Source organism: Micromys minutus (genome assembly GCF_963924665.1).
Source record: "Micromys minutus genome assembly, chromosome: 2".
NCBI lineage: Eukaryota > Metazoa > Chordata > Mammalia > Rodentia > Muridae > Micromys > Micromys minutus.
The window spans coordinates 47325902-47343716 of record NC_137971.1 but is presented as its reverse complement, the minus strand read 5'-3'; the positions used below and the strand labels follow the sequence as shown (position 1 = coordinate 47343716).

The window sequence follows — 17815 nt, the reverse complement described above, 5'->3', positions numbered from 1 at the left end:
GCAAACCAACAGCCAACACCAAACTTAATGGTGGTAAACTTGAAGCAATCCCACTAAAATCAGGGACTCAACAAGGCTGCCCACTCTCCCCCTACCTACTCAACATAGTACTGGAAGTCCTGGCTGGAGCAATTAGACATCAAAAGGAAATCAAAGGGATACAAATTGGAAAGGAAGAAGTAAAAACATCACTATTTGCAGATGACATGATAGTGTACTTAAGTGACCCCAAAAACTCCATCAGAGAACTCCTACAGCAAAGTGGCTGGATATAAAATTAACTCAAACAAATTAGTAGCTTTCCTCTACTCAAAGGACAAACGTGGAGAAAGAAATTAGGGAAAAGATATTTTCCACAATAGTCACAAAAAATATGAAATACCTTGGTGTGACTCTAACAAAGCAAGTGAAGGACCTGTATGACAAGAACTTCAAACCTCTAAAGAAGGAAATTGAGGAATATCTCAGAAAATAGAAAGATCTCCCATGCTCATGGATTGAAAGGATCAACATTGTAAAATAGCCATCCTACCAAACACAATCTACAGATTCAATGCAATCCTCATCAAAATTCCAACCCAGTTCTTCATTGAGTTGGAAAGTTCAATGTGCAATTTCATCTGGAATAACAAAAGACCTAGAATAGCGAAATCCATCCTCAACAACAAGAAAAGATCTGCGGGAATCACTATCCCTGACCTCAAGCTATATTACAAGGCATTTGTGCTAAAAACTGCATGGTACTGGTACAGAAATAGGCAAGTGGATCAATGGAATAGAATAGAAGATCCAAAAATAAGCCCTTACATATATTGTCACCTGACTTTTGACAAAGGAGCTATAAACATTCAATGGACAAAGGACAACCTATTCAACAAATGGTGTTGGTCCAACTGGCATTCAGCATGCAGAAGAATGAAAATTGTCCCTTTCTTATCTCCTTGTACAAAGCTCAAGTGCAAGTGGATCAAAGATATCCACATTAAACCAGGTACACTGAAACTATTAGATGAGAAAGTAGGGAAAACCTTAGAACACATAGGCACAGGAGAAAATTTCCTGAACAGAACACCAATGGCTCGAGATCTAAGGTCACAGATTGACAGATGGGACTTAATGTAATTGCAAAGTTTCTGTAAGTCTAAGGACACTGTCAAGAAAACAAAATGGCAGCCAACAGAATGGGAAAAGATCTTTACCAACCCCACATCAGATGGAGGCCTAATATCCAAGATATACAAAGAACTCAAGAAGCTAGACACCAGAGAATCAAACAACCCTATAAAAATGGGGTACAGAGCTAAACAAAACGTTCTCAATTGAGGAATATCAAATGGCTGAGAAACATCTAAAGAAGTGCTCAATATCCTTAGCTGATGGGGAAATGCAAATAAAAACAACCCTGAGATTCCACCTCACACCAGTCAGATTGGCCAAGATCAAAATATCAGATGACCCCAGATGCTGGCGAGAATATGGAGAAAGAGGAACACTTCACTGTTGATGGGGTTGTAAACTGGTACAGCCACTCTGGAAATCAGTCTGGCGATACCTCAGAAAATTGGACATAGTACTACCTGAAGACCCAGCCATTCCACTTCTGGGCATATGCCCCAGAGACACTTTAATATACAACAAAGATATATGCCCCAAAATGTTTATAGCAGCTCTATTTATAATAGCCAGAAGCTGGAAAGAACCCAGATGTCCTTCAGTAGATGAATGGATACAAAAATTGTGGTACATTTACACAATGGAATACTACTCAGCCACCAGAAACAATGACTTAATGATATTCTTAAGAAAATGGCTGCATCTAGAGAATATCATCCGGAGTGAGATAACCCGGTCACAAAAGAACGGACATAATATGCAGTCACTGATAATTGGATACTAACCCCAGAAAGCTCTGAACACCCCAGAAACAACTCACAGACTATATGAAGTTCAAGAAAAGAAAAGAAAACACCATTGTGCTTAATCCTTACACTCCAGAAAACTTTGACTAATTCCATGGCACATCCTGTTTTACATGTAATTTTTGCTCATTGTAACAAGTAAGATCTTAATGCACACTATCAAACCTTTAAAAAAAAAAACAAGCACTGACAAAAATCTATTCATATATCTTTATTCAAAAATGCTTAAAATTTGTACATTTATCTTTGTTTTTTAAAATAAAGTTGTTTTTAAAAAAGAATAGAGGAGACCTATGTTCAACATACAATATATACTTGTATTAATACTTCTATTTGTTTTTTGAAAAAGAAATACAAAAGAACTCATGGATGAGAAAGTTTTTTTTCTGGGGTTTTCCAAATGTTGAAATTTCTCAGTGATTTAGCACACTTGTTCTGCAAGCTGATGACTTGGTTTTTAATGTGTCAGGAAAACACTTCTCAACCTCTCAGTTTGGGCAAGGCTCTGAGGATAGCTAGCAGACCTTCCTGCCCTGACATCTGCTCTCCATGACAAAACACAAGGAGAACAGTCCATGCCCATAAAGAGAATGGTTGTACCCAAGAAGGGTCTCTTTTCTCATTTGATGACAGGTTTATTTCTGTGTTTATTTATTTATAGCCACACCTCTGTGGCTCCCAGCTCCCTGACAGCATTAATGATTTTGCTTGACATTCACTGATGCTTAGAGCTTAGACCCATACATGGCATTGTAAAATCAGGCAGTGACCACTACTATACTGAAGATTTACTGAGACTTATAAGACAGAGTCTGGCATGATAGCTCAGTGGTTAAAAGCACCTGTTCTGCAATTTGAGAACCTGTATTTGAATCACCAAAACCCATACAAGAAGTCCTGTGTGGCTGGTTGTGCCTGTAAACCAGCCCTAGGAAAAGGAGATGGACAGATGTTGAGAGTTTATCAGGCTTCTACTTATGGGAAAGATGCTATCTCAAGGTAATCAGTCAGGCAATGGTAGAGCAAAACACATAATACGTTTCTCTGTCTTTGGCAGGTGCACAAAGGGGACCTACACCACAGAATCTCTCTCTCTCTCTCTCTCTCTCTCTCTCTCTCTCTCTCTCTCTCTCTCTCTCTCTCTCTCTCTCTCTCTCTCACACACACACACACACACACACACACACACATACACACATACACACAAATATACAGAGAGAGAGAAATGTAGGAGACAAAAACATAAAAGAGAAAACAAATATTTATTTTTAAGGCCAGGGTAAAAGTCAGTCTTCACATTAACACTGAATAATATCGCACGACTTCCATTCTAGCATAAAAAGTCAGCAGTTATGTAGAACTGTTTTTAAGTTTTATGTGTCCTGCATTAGCACTCCACACAAACAACAAAGGGCTGGTGAGATGACTTCACAGCCTCCAGACTGCAATCTAAATTATATTCCCAGAATCCATATGGTAGGAGACAACTGAAGTCCCCAAGTTGTCCTCTGTCTCCACATTTCCACACTCATGACACAGCACCTGAACACAAAGACACATGCACACACAAACACAGACAATTTTAAAAAGTTAACTCAGGGGGCTATGAAATGCAAAATTATAACTTGAGAACTAACGGTAGCTATGGCTAGCTGCTTAAGTCCTGATCAAGATAATCCAAGCAAGCTTCTAGCGCAGATGTAGAAGGCATTCTCCTATTCCATCTTCACAATCTGTCTCTTACTGAGGAACTGTTGACAACTGATAGCTACTGGGCAAGATTTTTTAAAATATATGACCAGTGATAGACTGTTCATGCTCCAATGGATGGCCCACAGATATATGATCTGCACTAACTGGACCCACCGGGTTTAAACGAAAAGGACATGAAGGTTAAGGGGTTCCTGTTGAAGGAGATTTGAGGTAACTATGATTGTGATTGATTTTATGGATATCTGAAAGTCTCAAAAATCAAGAAAAATGAATATCTTTAAAAGGCCAGCAAGATTAACATTCAAAAATTAAATTCAAGAATTTCAACATGAAATTCTGTGAAGAATTCCAATTTTCAAATCAATATAAAGTCAAGTTCTCCCCATTGTCATCTGTAAATACAAGGAACCTGTGCCCCAAAGCTAAGTCTGCTCACTGAAACTCAGCTCCAGGGAGCCAAATCGTTCAATCATGGTCTTCTATTCAACAGGCTTGAGTAAGTTCAAAAGTCATAGCTCAAAGAGGGAAAGGATCATGATGGAGACAACTTCCTAGGACTTAATCCCTTGTGTGTTTAATGTCTGTAAACAAAGTTCATCTACTAAGAGGGTGTGCAACTTCTCCGTCACACGTTACACACTATGTTCCTCTTACATTTGTTCTTAGCTGTTTGGGTGGTAATGGTGGTTGTTGTTGTTGTTTTGCATTTTGTTTAACGTTCATCTGTCTTGTTTTGTTTGTTCTTATTTTTGTTTTTGAACTGGGGTCTTACTCTGTAAAATGTAACCTAAACAGGCTGAAACTACCTATGTAGACCAGGCTGGCCTCAGTCTCATGAAGAACTTGTGGCCTCGGCCTCTCAAGTGGTGGCACTGAGGTATGAACCTACACAATGTAGTTTGGTTTTGAGACAGACATTGACTTTATAGCCACAGCAAAGCTTGAACTCATGATTTTCCAAAGTGACCTCTCAGGTGTTGGTATTATAAGTTTGTAGAACACTCTGGAATCATGCACACATTTCTTTTAGTACATGTGATTACACATTCAATCAAACTTGATAATAAATACTATGTTTTATTTGGTGCTGGCTGTTAGGAAACCCAAACTAATCTTGATAGTCATTTTTTTAATTATATAAAATTAATAATTCTATTTTCAGTATTTTACTTTTTTCCTATGTATTTTATTTAGAACTGGGGGTTCAATTGTGAGTTAATTTAGTTTTAAAAACATTCAAAGTATAATAAGTATGGAAATAAAAACTTACTCTTGGCTATTTTGCTTTATCGAAAACATCGATGAATATCTGAGAATGATCAAAACACTCCACTGCTAGATTCATTCCTCCTCTGAGATCCTGCAAAACAGCTGAGTGAGAGACTGTGAGCTTCTGCTGCAGGTGGCAGTGCTCTTTTTTGTGTCCCAAGCTGCCTTTGTGACTCCACAATCCTCTAACTCTTGAAGGTTGGGTTGGGAAACACTGGGAATCTTCTCATGTTACCTTAACAATATGTCTTCCTCTGATGTATCACTATTCACTACCAGTGTGGCTCCAAAAACATCATTTAGAGCCTCTCCTTTTCCCAGAATTAGATTTTGACTATGTAACCTAGAAGTTGTGCAAATTGCAGTATGTTTTCTGGCTGTCACAACAAAGCATTCATTTCTCAAGGGAGGATGTATTTCTGACTCTCTCCAGGAACCTCAAGACTGACTACCTTAAGAACTGACTACAGTTCTAAGGAAAGGGATCTCTACTTTGATCTCTTGAAGGGAGGATGCTTGTTTTAAAGACTGGTTTGTGGTGGTTACTGTTTGTACAGAAATAGGTGACTCCACAATAACTAGCTCTAAGAGATTGAACTGTGCTCCAATGTATCTTGTGATTTAAGACCAGAAAGGACCTCTCAGGAGGTGCCAAAATCAAGAGCATTCATTGGCCAACTGTCAGAGTCAAGACAACAGAGCAGCTCAGACAGCTCTCCCCTACCTGGACCTGGCACTATATACTTAGCACAAGACGAACTGAAGCTTTTTTTTTTTTTTTTGAAAAACTTTATTTTAAAAAAACAAAGATAAATGTGCAAATTTTTAAGCATTTTTGCATAAAAGTATATGAATACATTTTTTAAGGTTGTAATTAAGTATTTGTGGGTACACATACATACACATATGTATATATGTAACAGTAATATAGGAAAAGAGGGTATTAATTTGAGAGGATAGGAGAGAAACTGGGAGGGGCTGTAGGGAGGAAAGAGGGATGTAATACAGTTCTACTTTAATTAAAATATATTCTTTTTTTTTCTTGAACTTCACACAGTCTGTGAGTTGTTTCTGCGGTGTTCAGAGCTTTTTTTTGCTAGAAAGAACCCAGATGTCCTTCAGTAGATGAATGGATACAAAAATTGTGGTACATTTACACAATGGAGTACTACTCAGCTACCAGAAACAATGGCTTAACGAAATTCTTAAGAAAATGAATGCATCTAGAGAATATCATCCTGAGTGAGATAACCTGGTCACAAAAGAACAGACATAATATGCAGTCACTAACTGAAGCTTTAGCTATTATCCCCCTAGTGGCTTGGCAAATCTGGACGGAACTGCTGAGAACCTACCTTCCTCTGAGGACAGCACACATTTCCATGTGCCAGCTCTTCCCCACTGCCCCTTCACCAGGGAAGAACATGGAGCTTGAAGGTTTGTGAAATTGGAACTCTGGGTTGTTTGTCTGTTCTCACCCTTCATCTCATTTCTGGAGAATTCCCTGCCCACTTTGATTCCACCAAGCCCCAGGAGGTTGACTTGGCTTTCAACTGGACCAGCCCCAGTAGGTCTCAGAGCATAAATAGAATTGTTTGGGGATAAGATCTTCTAAACTGGTTTAATTGGTACTAGATTTAGCTATGCTTTCATCATTTGCTCATCTTTTATTCTTCACTCTTAAGGTAGTTGGGTAACATCACCATGATCTGGGAAATTCCTGACAAATATGTCTCAACCCTACTCTTATTTTTAGGATTATATTTTTCTTCTTTTCTTATTCTCTCTCTCTCTCTCTCTCTCTCTCTCTCTCTCTCTCTCTCTCTCTCTCTCTCTCTGTGTGTGTGTGTGTGTGTGTGTGTGTGTGTTGCTCTGTCTGTTGGTTTTACTGTATTTATGAATGTATGTGTGTATCTCTTTTTTTAATCCCTTCCAGGATATTAACCCTTGACCTGCTGGTATGTTATGCTGTGGTGTTCTGCAGCTCTGAAACTTTTTGGTGACTCAAGGGTAAAGTTAAAGACAAGATTATCACAGTACCTGCAGTAAATGTAGAGAAGGCAGACAGACACGTGGAGGCAGAGATGCCTGGCTTTCATCCTGCTTCAGTCACACTATGAGCCCAAAGTGAGGAGTCCGTGCTTCTTAGAAAGCTGCTTTTAAGTGCCTGTCTTATTCTGGCCTGATTTCAAGAACCAGTCTCCAAGGGGTTCACAAGTGACAGTGACCAACAGTTAATTTTCTCCCAGAATATTCTTACTACATTTCCCCAGTAGCTCACCCCCACCATTTGAATTTTTCCCAATTTGGTTAGAAAAATACATTAGTCACAGAACGAAATATATATACACCTTGAGGCCTCAATAAATATACTATTATACATATATATATGTATGTATATATGTGCATACCTATGCATATATCTATGTATATTGTCAAGGTCTTGATAAAAACCCATATCTCACCTTTCTAGGAAGAATGAACTGAGATGTCCTTGACACTACAGTGTGCTCTGCAGATCAGTTTTCTTGCTTTACTTGCTAAGAGAAATGATTAAGAATAAAACAGCACTGGGTTCATCGGATTCAAAGGACAAAATTAGACTCATTAGTAGAATAATTAGCTAGTATCATTTCCTATAAAGATAGGACAGACCATGCCTCTAATACAATTTTAAAATGTACACCCATCCCAGTTTGTATTAACTTCATTAATTAATAAATAAAAATTAAGAAATTAAATCTTTTGCACCCCTGACAGAAATGGACAATGACTACAGGATAACAAAAGTAAGCACACACTATCACATGATCAGAAAGATGAATTCAATAAGAACACTTTATATGTGCCATAGAATACCAAACATTCTTGCTTTGGGGTGTTTTATTATTCCTGAATCAATTTTGGTTTGACCATTCTTACTTTTTAAGTTGTCCAGACACTTCTGACCATCTTTGCTACTTGAACACTAACAAATGTATTAAAATTTTCATTTAAGGGTCGACTGAGAAATCCTGAACAAGCAGTGTCACCTCACCAGCCTCGAGATGGACAACAGGAAGCGCCTGGCCTATGCCATCATCCAGTTCCTGCATGGCCAGCTACGGCACGGTGGGCTCTCTTCCGACGCCCAGGAGAGCCTAGAGGTTGCCATTCAGTGTCTGGAGACAGCCTTCGGGGTGACGCTGGAGGACACTGACCTTGCTCTCCCCCAGACTTTGCCAGAGATATTTGAATCAGCCACTGCCAGCAAGGAGATGCCACAGGACCCGAGGGGCCCTGACAGGACACCACCCTCAGAGGAGGACTCAGCTGAGGCAGAGCGCCTCAAAACGGAAGGTAACGAGCAGATGAAGCTGGAAAACTTCGAGTCAGCTGTGCACCTCTATGGCAAGGCCATTGAGCTCAACCCTGCCAATGCTGTCTACTTCTGTAACAGAGCCGCGGCCTACAGCAAGCTGGGGAACTATGTGGGGGCCGTGCAGGACTGCGAGCGCGCCATTGGCATCGACCCTGGGTACAGCAAGGCCTATGGCCGTATGGGCCTCGCACTGTCCAGCCTGAACAAGCATGCGGAGGCTGTAGCGTACTACAAGAAGGCCCTGGAGCTGGACCCAGACAACGACACATACAAGTCCAACCTCAAGATTGCAGAGCTGAAGTTACGGGAGGCACCGAGCCCCACGGGCGGCGTGGGCAGTTTAGACATCGCTGGCCTGCTGAACAACCCACACTTCATCACCATGGCTTCCAGCTTAATGAACAGCCCCCAGCTGCAACAGCTCATGTCGGGCATGATCTCTGGAGGCTATAACCCTTTGGGCACTCCAGGCAGCAGTCCACCGCAGAGTGACCTGGCCAGCCTCATCCAGGCGGGCCAGCAGTTTACACAACAGATGCAGCAGCAGAACCCAGAGTTTGTGGAGCAAATCCGGAGCCAGGTGGTGCGCAGCCGGACACCCAGCGCCAGCCACGAGGAGCAGCAGGAGTGACTGCGCTGACCTGAGCGGTCCCTTCGCTCCGCGGCCTCCAGGTGTTTCTCAGTCGGGCTGCTCAAGAGAGAAACTGGGCCTGCATGTTAGACGGACTCATCTCCCGCCTTGTGTTTTTCTTCATTCCTCCCCCTCTGTTTTTGTACAACGGGCCCCACACCTTCCTGGAAGAGTCTACAGATGACGACACACCAGCACCAGTTCCTCCAGCCACCTAAGGAAGCTGCAGGGAAGAGGGTGGGCGGGTGTGTGGAGTCACTGAGTGACAGCCTGGGCCCTCAGGTCTCAGGCCCCACCCTGCCAGGTCCCTCCTAAAGGGATTGGAGTATCTGACTCTCAGCCCCTGGGAAGCGTCCACTGCCAGCCCCCATAGGGCGCCAGCGTTCCACACCCACGCTTGAACTGCAGGTCCCAGCAGGTGCCCTGCCTGCCTTATTCCAGTGGCTTGTGCCACATAGGACAGGCCTGTGACTTCTGCCCAGCGTGTGGACCATCCATGTCCCATCCCAGCTTCCCATCCGCCTTCACAGCCATCAGCCGGTCCTGGTTCTGTGTCCAGTCCAGCTCCATCCTCAGCCTGGGCAGCAGACACAGACACTGACCATCTGTGCCCATCTTGTTTGCGATCTCATGGGAACTCAGTGTTTGGGGTTAGCAGGGATTTTGGGGGTATTGGCTCTCGGGCTGTGCCATCAACCCTAAAACAGCCACTAGAACCATTTTTGTTTGGGGGAGAAGTCCAGTGAGCATGTGGATATTCCCACACCCATTCTTGGCCCTGGGAGCAGGTGGTGAGATCACAGGACAGCTGGACTGGCAGGGGGTCAGAGCTATGTGTGTCATAGGTAGCCAGTAGGAAGATGGGCCCCAGGGGCAGCAGTGTCTGCTTGGTCACATACTGCCTCAGGAATAAAGACAGTGATGATGCTCGAAAAAAAAAATTTTTTTCATTTAATGTAGAAAATTAATTTCCGTCTTGAAACTTCTGTCATTTTTTCTTGCTCCTTGCCATTATCCAAACACTGAATGGACTTAAGAGACTTAGTAGATTTCCCTGACCTTTTTTTGCATGAATAATGAGTTACTAGCAGCCAAGAAAACAGTGGTTGGACATAAAACTAGAAGAGCTGATTAAGATTTTACCACTAAATCTTGGATATACAATGTAGTAATGTATTGTTCTCAAAATACCTGTTTTCTTCAAAGACATTGAACTTTTACCGAACCTTTCAGCCAAGTTAATAATATTCCCTGAGGCCATTTCAAACTATGTACTTGAATTGTTATTCTACAGCATACTTAGCATGTTTATGTTCAAAACTTGCCTTTAAAAAAAAAAAACGGTGTAACCAAGCAACTTTTTTATGCCTTTGATTTCTCATGTGCCTTAGTTACTGTTCTATTGCTATGAAAAAACATCATGATCATGACAACTCTTAGAAGGCATTTATTAGCAGCTGGAGAGATGGTTCAGAGGGTAGGGGCCCTGACTGCTTTTCCAGAGGATCTAGGTTCAAGTTCAAGCATCTACATGGCAGCTCACACTGCCTATAACTCCGAGATCTGACACTCTCACATAGACATACATGCAGGAAAAACACCAATGTGCATAGAATAAAGGTAAATAAATAAACAAAATTAAAATTAAAAGAAAAAAAGACTTTAGTGGCTAGTGTTGGTTGGCACATGCCTTTAATCTCAGCACTGTGGAGGCAGAGACAAGTGGATCTCTGAGTTCAAGGTCAGTCTGGTCTACAGAGAAAGTTCTAGGACAGCCAGAGCTAGACAGAGAAATCCTGCCAGAGGAGAAGAGAGAATTTATTTGGGTGCTCACTTACAGTTTTTGAGGGTTATCCCTTGATCATCATGGTAGGGAATGGACACTGGTACAGTAGCTGAGAGCTTTGCATCCTGCTCTATAGGCAGAGAATGAGTCACTGGGCTGGCATGGGCTTTTGAAACTTCAATTCCATACCCAGTAGCACACTTCCAATAAAGCTAACATTCTAATGTTTTCAAACATTTCCACTATCTAAGACCAAACATTCAACTGATTGAGTCTATGGGAACCATTCTCATTCAAACCACCACATTATATAATTAACTTTTACAACCTAAGGTAAATTCATAGCATTAGTCTTTACCTATGTATTATTCTATGTACCCACAACCTAGAACAGTGCACATGTCTATGTGTATTGGGTTAATTATTTCCTGAGTGCTGGGATTATTGGCACATGTCAACACACCCGGCTTAACAAGATGTTTTAGTACAAAAACAAAATTATCTTTGGCTAATCTGTGTCTGTAATAGAAATGACTATATAATCCACTTTAATTATAAATTTAATTTTAATTAAAATAAAATGGTTTTACATAAGGTAACTTTTTTTATTTTTTTAAACGACTTTATTTTGCAAAACAAAGATAAATGTAAAGATTTTAAACATTTTTTGCTTAAAATTATACATTTTTGTCAGTACTGTTTTTTCAGACATTAAAATAAATTTTACATAAAACCATGTGAATATGTTTTTTAGTCAGTACTTGATTTTTTTCAAGGGCTTGACAGTATGCATTGAAAACGTACTAGTTGCAATAAGCGTAAAGTACATGCAAAACAAAACGCAACATAAAAATAGTCAAAGTCTTCTTGTTTTGTGAATATATGTATATTTTTTGTTTTCTTTATTTCTTGGACTTCATACAGTCTGTGAGTTGTTTCTGGAGGAGTGCAAGCCTCTGGGGTTAGCATCCCACTATCAGTGACTGCATATTATGTCTGTTCTTTTGTGACTGGGTTATCTCACTCAGGATGATCTTCTCTAGATGCAGCCATTTTCTTAAGAATTTGGTTAAGTCATTGTTTCTGGTGGCTGAGTAGTATTCCATTGTGTATATGTACCACAATTTTTGTATCCATTCGTCTTCTGAAGGACATCTGGGTTCCTTCCAGCTTCTGGCTATTATAAATAGAGCCGCTATGAACATTGTGGTGCATATATCTTTGTTGTGTATTAAAGTGTCTCTGGGGTATATGCCCAGAAGTGGAATAGCTGGGTCTTCAAACATTTTATTTTTATTATATTATTTATTTGATTTGTTTTAATTTTATTTTGGGATTAATATACCGTTTATCCCTTCTCTTTAATCTCTCCAAAAGCTTCCATATTCTCTTAGTTGTTTTTTCAATTTCATGGCCCCTTTTTTATTCATTGTTATTGTATACATGTATGTGTCTACTTCTCAATAGAATCTGTTGGATATTACATAAATCTTACTTGTGTTTTCAGAGATGATCGTGTGGTGTTGGGTAACCAACATTCTGCTTCCTAGGGGCAAACTATTTCTCCCATGCTCAGTATTTTTAATTGCCTATAGTTCTTTGTGGAGTTTAGAGTCCTGTGGAGCCCACAAAGCCAACACCCCCACCATTCAGTTTGTCATGTCTTTTGGTGTCATCTTTGTTAACATTTTGAGCATTAAAAACTGTAAAAAGCCCTCTTAACTTTATATGAAATACAGAAACCCTGTTCACCTATCATTGTAATCTACTAGAAGATTGTTATTGTGGAATGCAAGTTTCTTCAGTCCTTCTGCTATAAGACTCAGAGTGTTATCTACTGGGAAATCTGCTCCTCTCACCCCAGTGAGACATGAGTACAGAGTTTGATGTAAACACAAAAGGCTTATTTTTGCAGAGTCTTAGGGTCGACCTTCAATCACCCCCTTGCACAAGCAACTAGAAGGCAACCCCAAATGGCTATTACAAGCAGTTTTTATACTTTTTAGGGGTACCAGTTTCATCAGCAAGGTTACAGTTTAAATTTGTTGGCTAAGCATATTGACCTTTGAATCTGTTGTCTAGCAAGTATATAAAATTCGACATTAGAATTCTATCTGGGACCAGAGTGTCAGGTGACTCTCAGTCAGTACATTCTGCGCTTTTTCAAGAATGTTCCTGTTCCTCTGGAGACTGTGGGTGGAGAATGGAACTTGGCATAGCCTTGGCCCAAGGTGGGAAGCTGGTACTTGACCTAGTCTTGACTTGAGGTGGTGGGTGTAAGGCTGACCAAAGCTCCTAGAGTCCTCCAATCTCCTCTTTTTCTTGTATAAACTCCAATCTTGTAGTTAAGCTCGGGGATCGTAGGTGACTAATTCATATTCTTCAGGTCCTGTCCTTAGGGTCTCATTGTTGGTGCAGGACCATCAGAAGTACTGTACCCAGTCTCTCTTTTATGAAGGCTATGAGCTTGTTTAATATTCACGGTCTAAAAGTCAACAATAACAGAACAATTAAGGGTCCTAACAAGGTGGATATGAGGGTGGTTTAATTTCAAGGGGAGGAATTAAACCAAGACTTGAACCAGCCTTGATTCTGTTCTCTCTCTCTTTCTCTCTTCCATTTGTCTAGCCCTTCTCTTACTTTGGCCATGATACCACAATTTGTACAACCTGAGTGCCACGATTTTTTCTCTAGACATCCCATTGCTTTTTGCCTTTCTGAGTCAATCTGATTATTATTGGGTTATAGGTGGTGTTTGCACAGAAGGTATCCCAAAGCCTGGTACCCTGGTAGGATTCCCCAGTAATGTAATTTCTTTTTACCATGATCAAGTCCCAAAAGGAGGAGTTCCAGTAGGTGAATCCTGTAGTTTCACATCCCCAGGTGGTACAATAAAACTGGTCTGGACCCACACCTCAGTGAATTTCTGCCTGGTTTTGTCCATCTCTAGGGCAAATATAAATGGGGAGTCTCCCACTGGTGATTCCACCTCTGTGCAGGGAATGCACATCCTTCCAACTACCCCACATCAGCCCAGAGTCCTCTTTCTCCCATATGGACCGTTTGCTTCAGCAGTGATACCGTCATGGGTAGGGATGTCCCAAGTGTCAAATAATGCTGCCAGCTGGCACAAGTCAATAGTGAAGGCTGGCCATCAGGTGTTGAAGTGTTTGGATGCCAAACACTTGTGAGGGAGTGAGGGAGGCAAACTCATCTCCAGCTCCAGTGGAAACCACAATCCAGAGTTGACAGACCGGCACATGGCGACTGCAGGGGTCGCTGGGGATGGGGTGTCTGTAGGTTTTACATGATATATGTGTATCCGTGCAGCAATACCATCCACTTTGAGGGCTGTAGGAGTGGTTAACAGCACCAGGAAAAGTCCATTCCACTGGGATTCCAGCAACTGTGCCCAATGCCTCGAGATGTAGACCCAGTCACCAGTCTTAAAATGGTGAGGGGACTCTGCTGTTCCTGAAGCATATAAGGCAAACAGTTTGTGCCAAATCTCATATTATATTGACTTAAAGGCCTGGAGCTTCTAGGAGAGGTTCTTATACGTAAGTGGGATACCTTCAGCGAGGGCCCAGTTGACACCAAGAGAGTTGGGGTACTAAACATGACCTCAAAAGGGGTCAGGTTAAAATGGTAGAAGGTTTTTTGGGTTCAGAATAGGGCCAGAGGAAGGAGCATCACCCGATGAGCACCAGTCTCCAAAGCCAGTTTAATTAAGGTCTATTTTAGATTCTGTTCATTCTCTCTTTCTGCTCTGAGCTTGGGGATGATATGCACAATGGAGCTTCCAATTACTCATCAGTATCTTTGCAAATCCCTGACTTACCTTAGAAACAAAAGCAAGACCATCATCTGATCCAGTTGCCTTGTGCACTCTAAATCTTGGAAATTTTTCTTTCAATATCTTCTTGGCAACCACAGTAGCTGTTTCCTTCTTGGTGGGAAAGCCTCAAACTGTCCAGAGAAAGTATCTACAAACACAAAGAGCTATTCATAATCACATTTTCCTGATTTAAATTCTGCGAAGTCAGCCTCCCAATATACCCCAGATTGTTCTCCCTTAGGTGTCTTGCCCTGTTTTCTCGTGGCTACATAAGCATTTAATTGCTGACATACCTTACACTGTTCTACTGTCTCCCTGACTAAAATCCTAAAGTGCATTACATATACCTTGACTGGATGACCTTCTTATCTCCTAACTGAGTCCATTTGTGCATTTGGCTAAGTGAGTCTTTTGTTTGTTCTCTGGAGAGTATAGTTTTCCCTTCTTGAGTGCACCATTGTCCTTCCTCCTCTGAGTAATAGTTGGTGGGGTGGCTAGCATTTTGGGCCTTTTCTCTGCTGTATTTTCTAAGTGAGGCCATCCCTTGGTCCAGTCCCAGTTCCCAGCAGGCATCTCTTGCAGGCCCATAACTGGGATAGGCTTCTGCATAGCCACTTCTCAAGCCACTTGATCGGCCTAGTGATTGCCATGGGCCACTGAGTCTCTTCCCTTCTGATGTCCTGAGCAATGAATAATACTCACAGTTGGTGACTTCACTAGGACCCAGGAGATCCAATATTTCCTGTTTAGTGTGTTTAGATTTTTTTTGTTGTTGTTTTCTTTTGTCTCTGATGTGAGCAGTCCTCTTTCTTGGACATGGTCAGAGGCAAAGGCAGATATGTTCTTGCAGGCTCCAAGTGCAAAGGCTTTGGTGAGGGCAATTAGCTAGGCTTTTGTGCCAAAGTGCTGGAGCATAGAGGTTTCACCCAGATGACATTTATGTCGTCCACCACAGCAGCATTCGCTGTCTTTGATCTTCAAGGAGAAACTGCTTTTGTCTGTAAACCAGTACCTTAGTGCCGACAGGCATCGGTTGGAGAGGTCTTTCCTTCACCGGTGGGCTTCTGCCAGTATTTCTCGACACTCCTGTTTTAGTGGCTCGAGGTCAGATCAGGCAACAAGGTGGCTGGAATGAACCCAGCTGCTGTAGAATCTAATTAGTCCTGGACTGGGCGATAATCGTCGGTGCCTAGCTTAACTGGCCAGAGCTGTTTGTTCCAGGCCAAACCGCACCAAGCAACACCCCAAGCTGGAGGAGCCTGGAGATGTGTGGCTTAATTCCTTCTTGTTCCTCCCCAGCATCAGATACTGGCGCACCGACCAGGAAAGGATCAGCCTGGATCTTAAGCTCCACGTACACAGGGGCCTGCAGACACACATGACCTAGACCACCTGTTTCAGCCCAAGCAAGAGGAAACTGTTCCAGTCACTAAGCAATATTCTCTGTCTTTGGTGTTGGTCTCAAACAATTTGTGTTTGTCCTCCAGCCGAATAGTAAGGACCTGGGCAGGTTCTCCAGCAGGCCTCCTCAATTGAGGGACCTCGGGAAGGAAGTGGATCTGAGCCCTCATCTTGGAGAGCAAATATCTCCTGAGCAAGGATAGTCAGGAATGACGCTAAATGGTTGGGATACCCAGCCCACACCCAGTTCCACAATTCTTCAGGTAGTCTATGAATACATTTTGGTACCAGTGGCTCCTTGGCCCTAAGATTTTTTTCTTGGAAACACGGCCATTGGCTTGGAGGAGGACTAAGTGTTGAGCCCAGTGTTCACCAAGAATTGAGTGGGTTTTCTCTCCACTCTTAGAGATACCCTAGGTTTGGGGAGGGATTCCAAACCCCAATCTTTCTAGTCACTGTCTTCCACCAGGGATAACACCTTCACCTGTTTGGGGGCATTTTTCCAAGGCCTGGGATTTCCCAGCCCCAGCTTCCATTTGTTAGGGCACTCATAGTCCCAGTGGGCCCTCTCCTTGTATAATTTACACTGATCCTTTTCAAGGAGTTTTCTGTCTCTCTTTGGTTGGATTCTCTCTTCTCTGCTTTTCCAAACTACTGTAGCCAAGATTCTCTGTAAATTCTTTCCTGTTGCTTCTCTTTCTTTTTTTTTTTTCATCTCCCTTTCATCTTCTTTATTTCCCTTTCTTTGCTCCTTCTCCTCCTCTGTCTCCCTGTTATGGTAGACTTTCTCAGCAACCTGCACTAAATTCCTCAACAGCTTATTCTGTAGTCCCTCTAGTCTCTGAAGCTTTTCCTGATATGTCTACTAGCCTGATGTATAAAAGCCATAGTTACAGTAGCTTTATATACCTTGCTGCTGGGGCCATAGGGTTTAATTGACAGAATGCCTCCATGAGTCACTCTAGAAAGACTGAGGGCAACTCATCTGGTCCCTGATTAAGGTCATACACCTTGACCAAATTGGTGAGTGACCATGAGGCACACTTGAGACCTACAAACAAAGCCTGGTGGTAGACCTTCAGGTGTTCCTTACCTCCTGCCATATTAAAGTCCCAGCCAGGTCTACTTGGGGGAAATCTACTGTAGATGACAGCCTGGTCAATTGATGGTGGCCCCATGTTTTTAGGGTACACTCTTTCTGGCTTCCTGCATCATCCTCTTTTACGATTTGATCCTGAAGAGAACTCTCATGAGTTGTTTGATACCATCCCAGGTGGGCTGATGAGTAGATAAAACAATCTGAGAATAATCAGCCCCTTGGGGTTATCTGATGGGGGGGGGGCTTCCAGATGTACTTTCAGTCATCAAGAAAGGCCAATATTGCATGGCCTGATTGCAATTCTCATCAATGGGCTTGTAGACTTCGAGGGGGTAGGCCAATGTTATGTTGGGTGAAGTGGTCCTTTGCTATGGGTCCCAATGGTCGGTCCCAGTTCTAAGAGTCTCTTCCCACCCTTCCCACTTGGTGAATCCAAGGAAATGAGGGTAAAGAGATGCTGAATGAGGGCTTAAGGGAATTCCTTGAGGAGGGGCCGTGGGAACCGGGGCCATCATAGGGGATAAGATGGTGGAGGATCCATCAGTGTCAGATTTGCTATGGAAGGGTCCTGGAGGATTTTTTTTTACAAAGTTGTTGGTCTCTACAAGGTATTTCTCTTTCATGGCCAGGACCTTCAAGAGTCTTGGGGACAAAAAGTCTTTTATCCAGGGCAGGGGTGGGTCCTCTACTATTTCAGGTACCTATATAGAGCACTTGGTCTGGATACCCAATGATCCTGGCATAAAGACTGTTTCCTTTACTGTTTTGATAATCTACAAATCAAGGATACTTACCAGT

The 17815-nt window shown here is 42.1% G+C and overlaps 1 protein-coding gene across 1 annotated transcript; it reads left to right on the top strand.

Annotated features, from left to right (window-relative positions):
• Nucleotides 1–7905: 7905 nt before the first annotated feature.
• On the top strand, nucleotides 7906–9116 carry LOC308416486 (small glutamine-rich tetratricopeptide repeat-containing protein alpha-like). The gene has a single exon (XM_080911501.1). The coding sequence runs from the start codon at nucleotides 7949–7951 to the stop codon at nucleotides 8891–8893; it is 945 nt and encodes a 314-aa protein (XP_080767627.1). The 5' UTR covers nucleotides 7906–7948; the 3' UTR covers nucleotides 8894–9116.
• The last annotated feature ends 8699 nt before the right edge of the window (nucleotides 9117–17815 follow it).

Excerpts from the sequence above, each read along its gene's own strand:
- LOC308416486 (XM_080911501.1), top strand. The coding sequence starts at position 7,949 with ATGGACAACAGGAAGCGCCTGGCCTATGCCATCATCCAGTTCCTGCAT.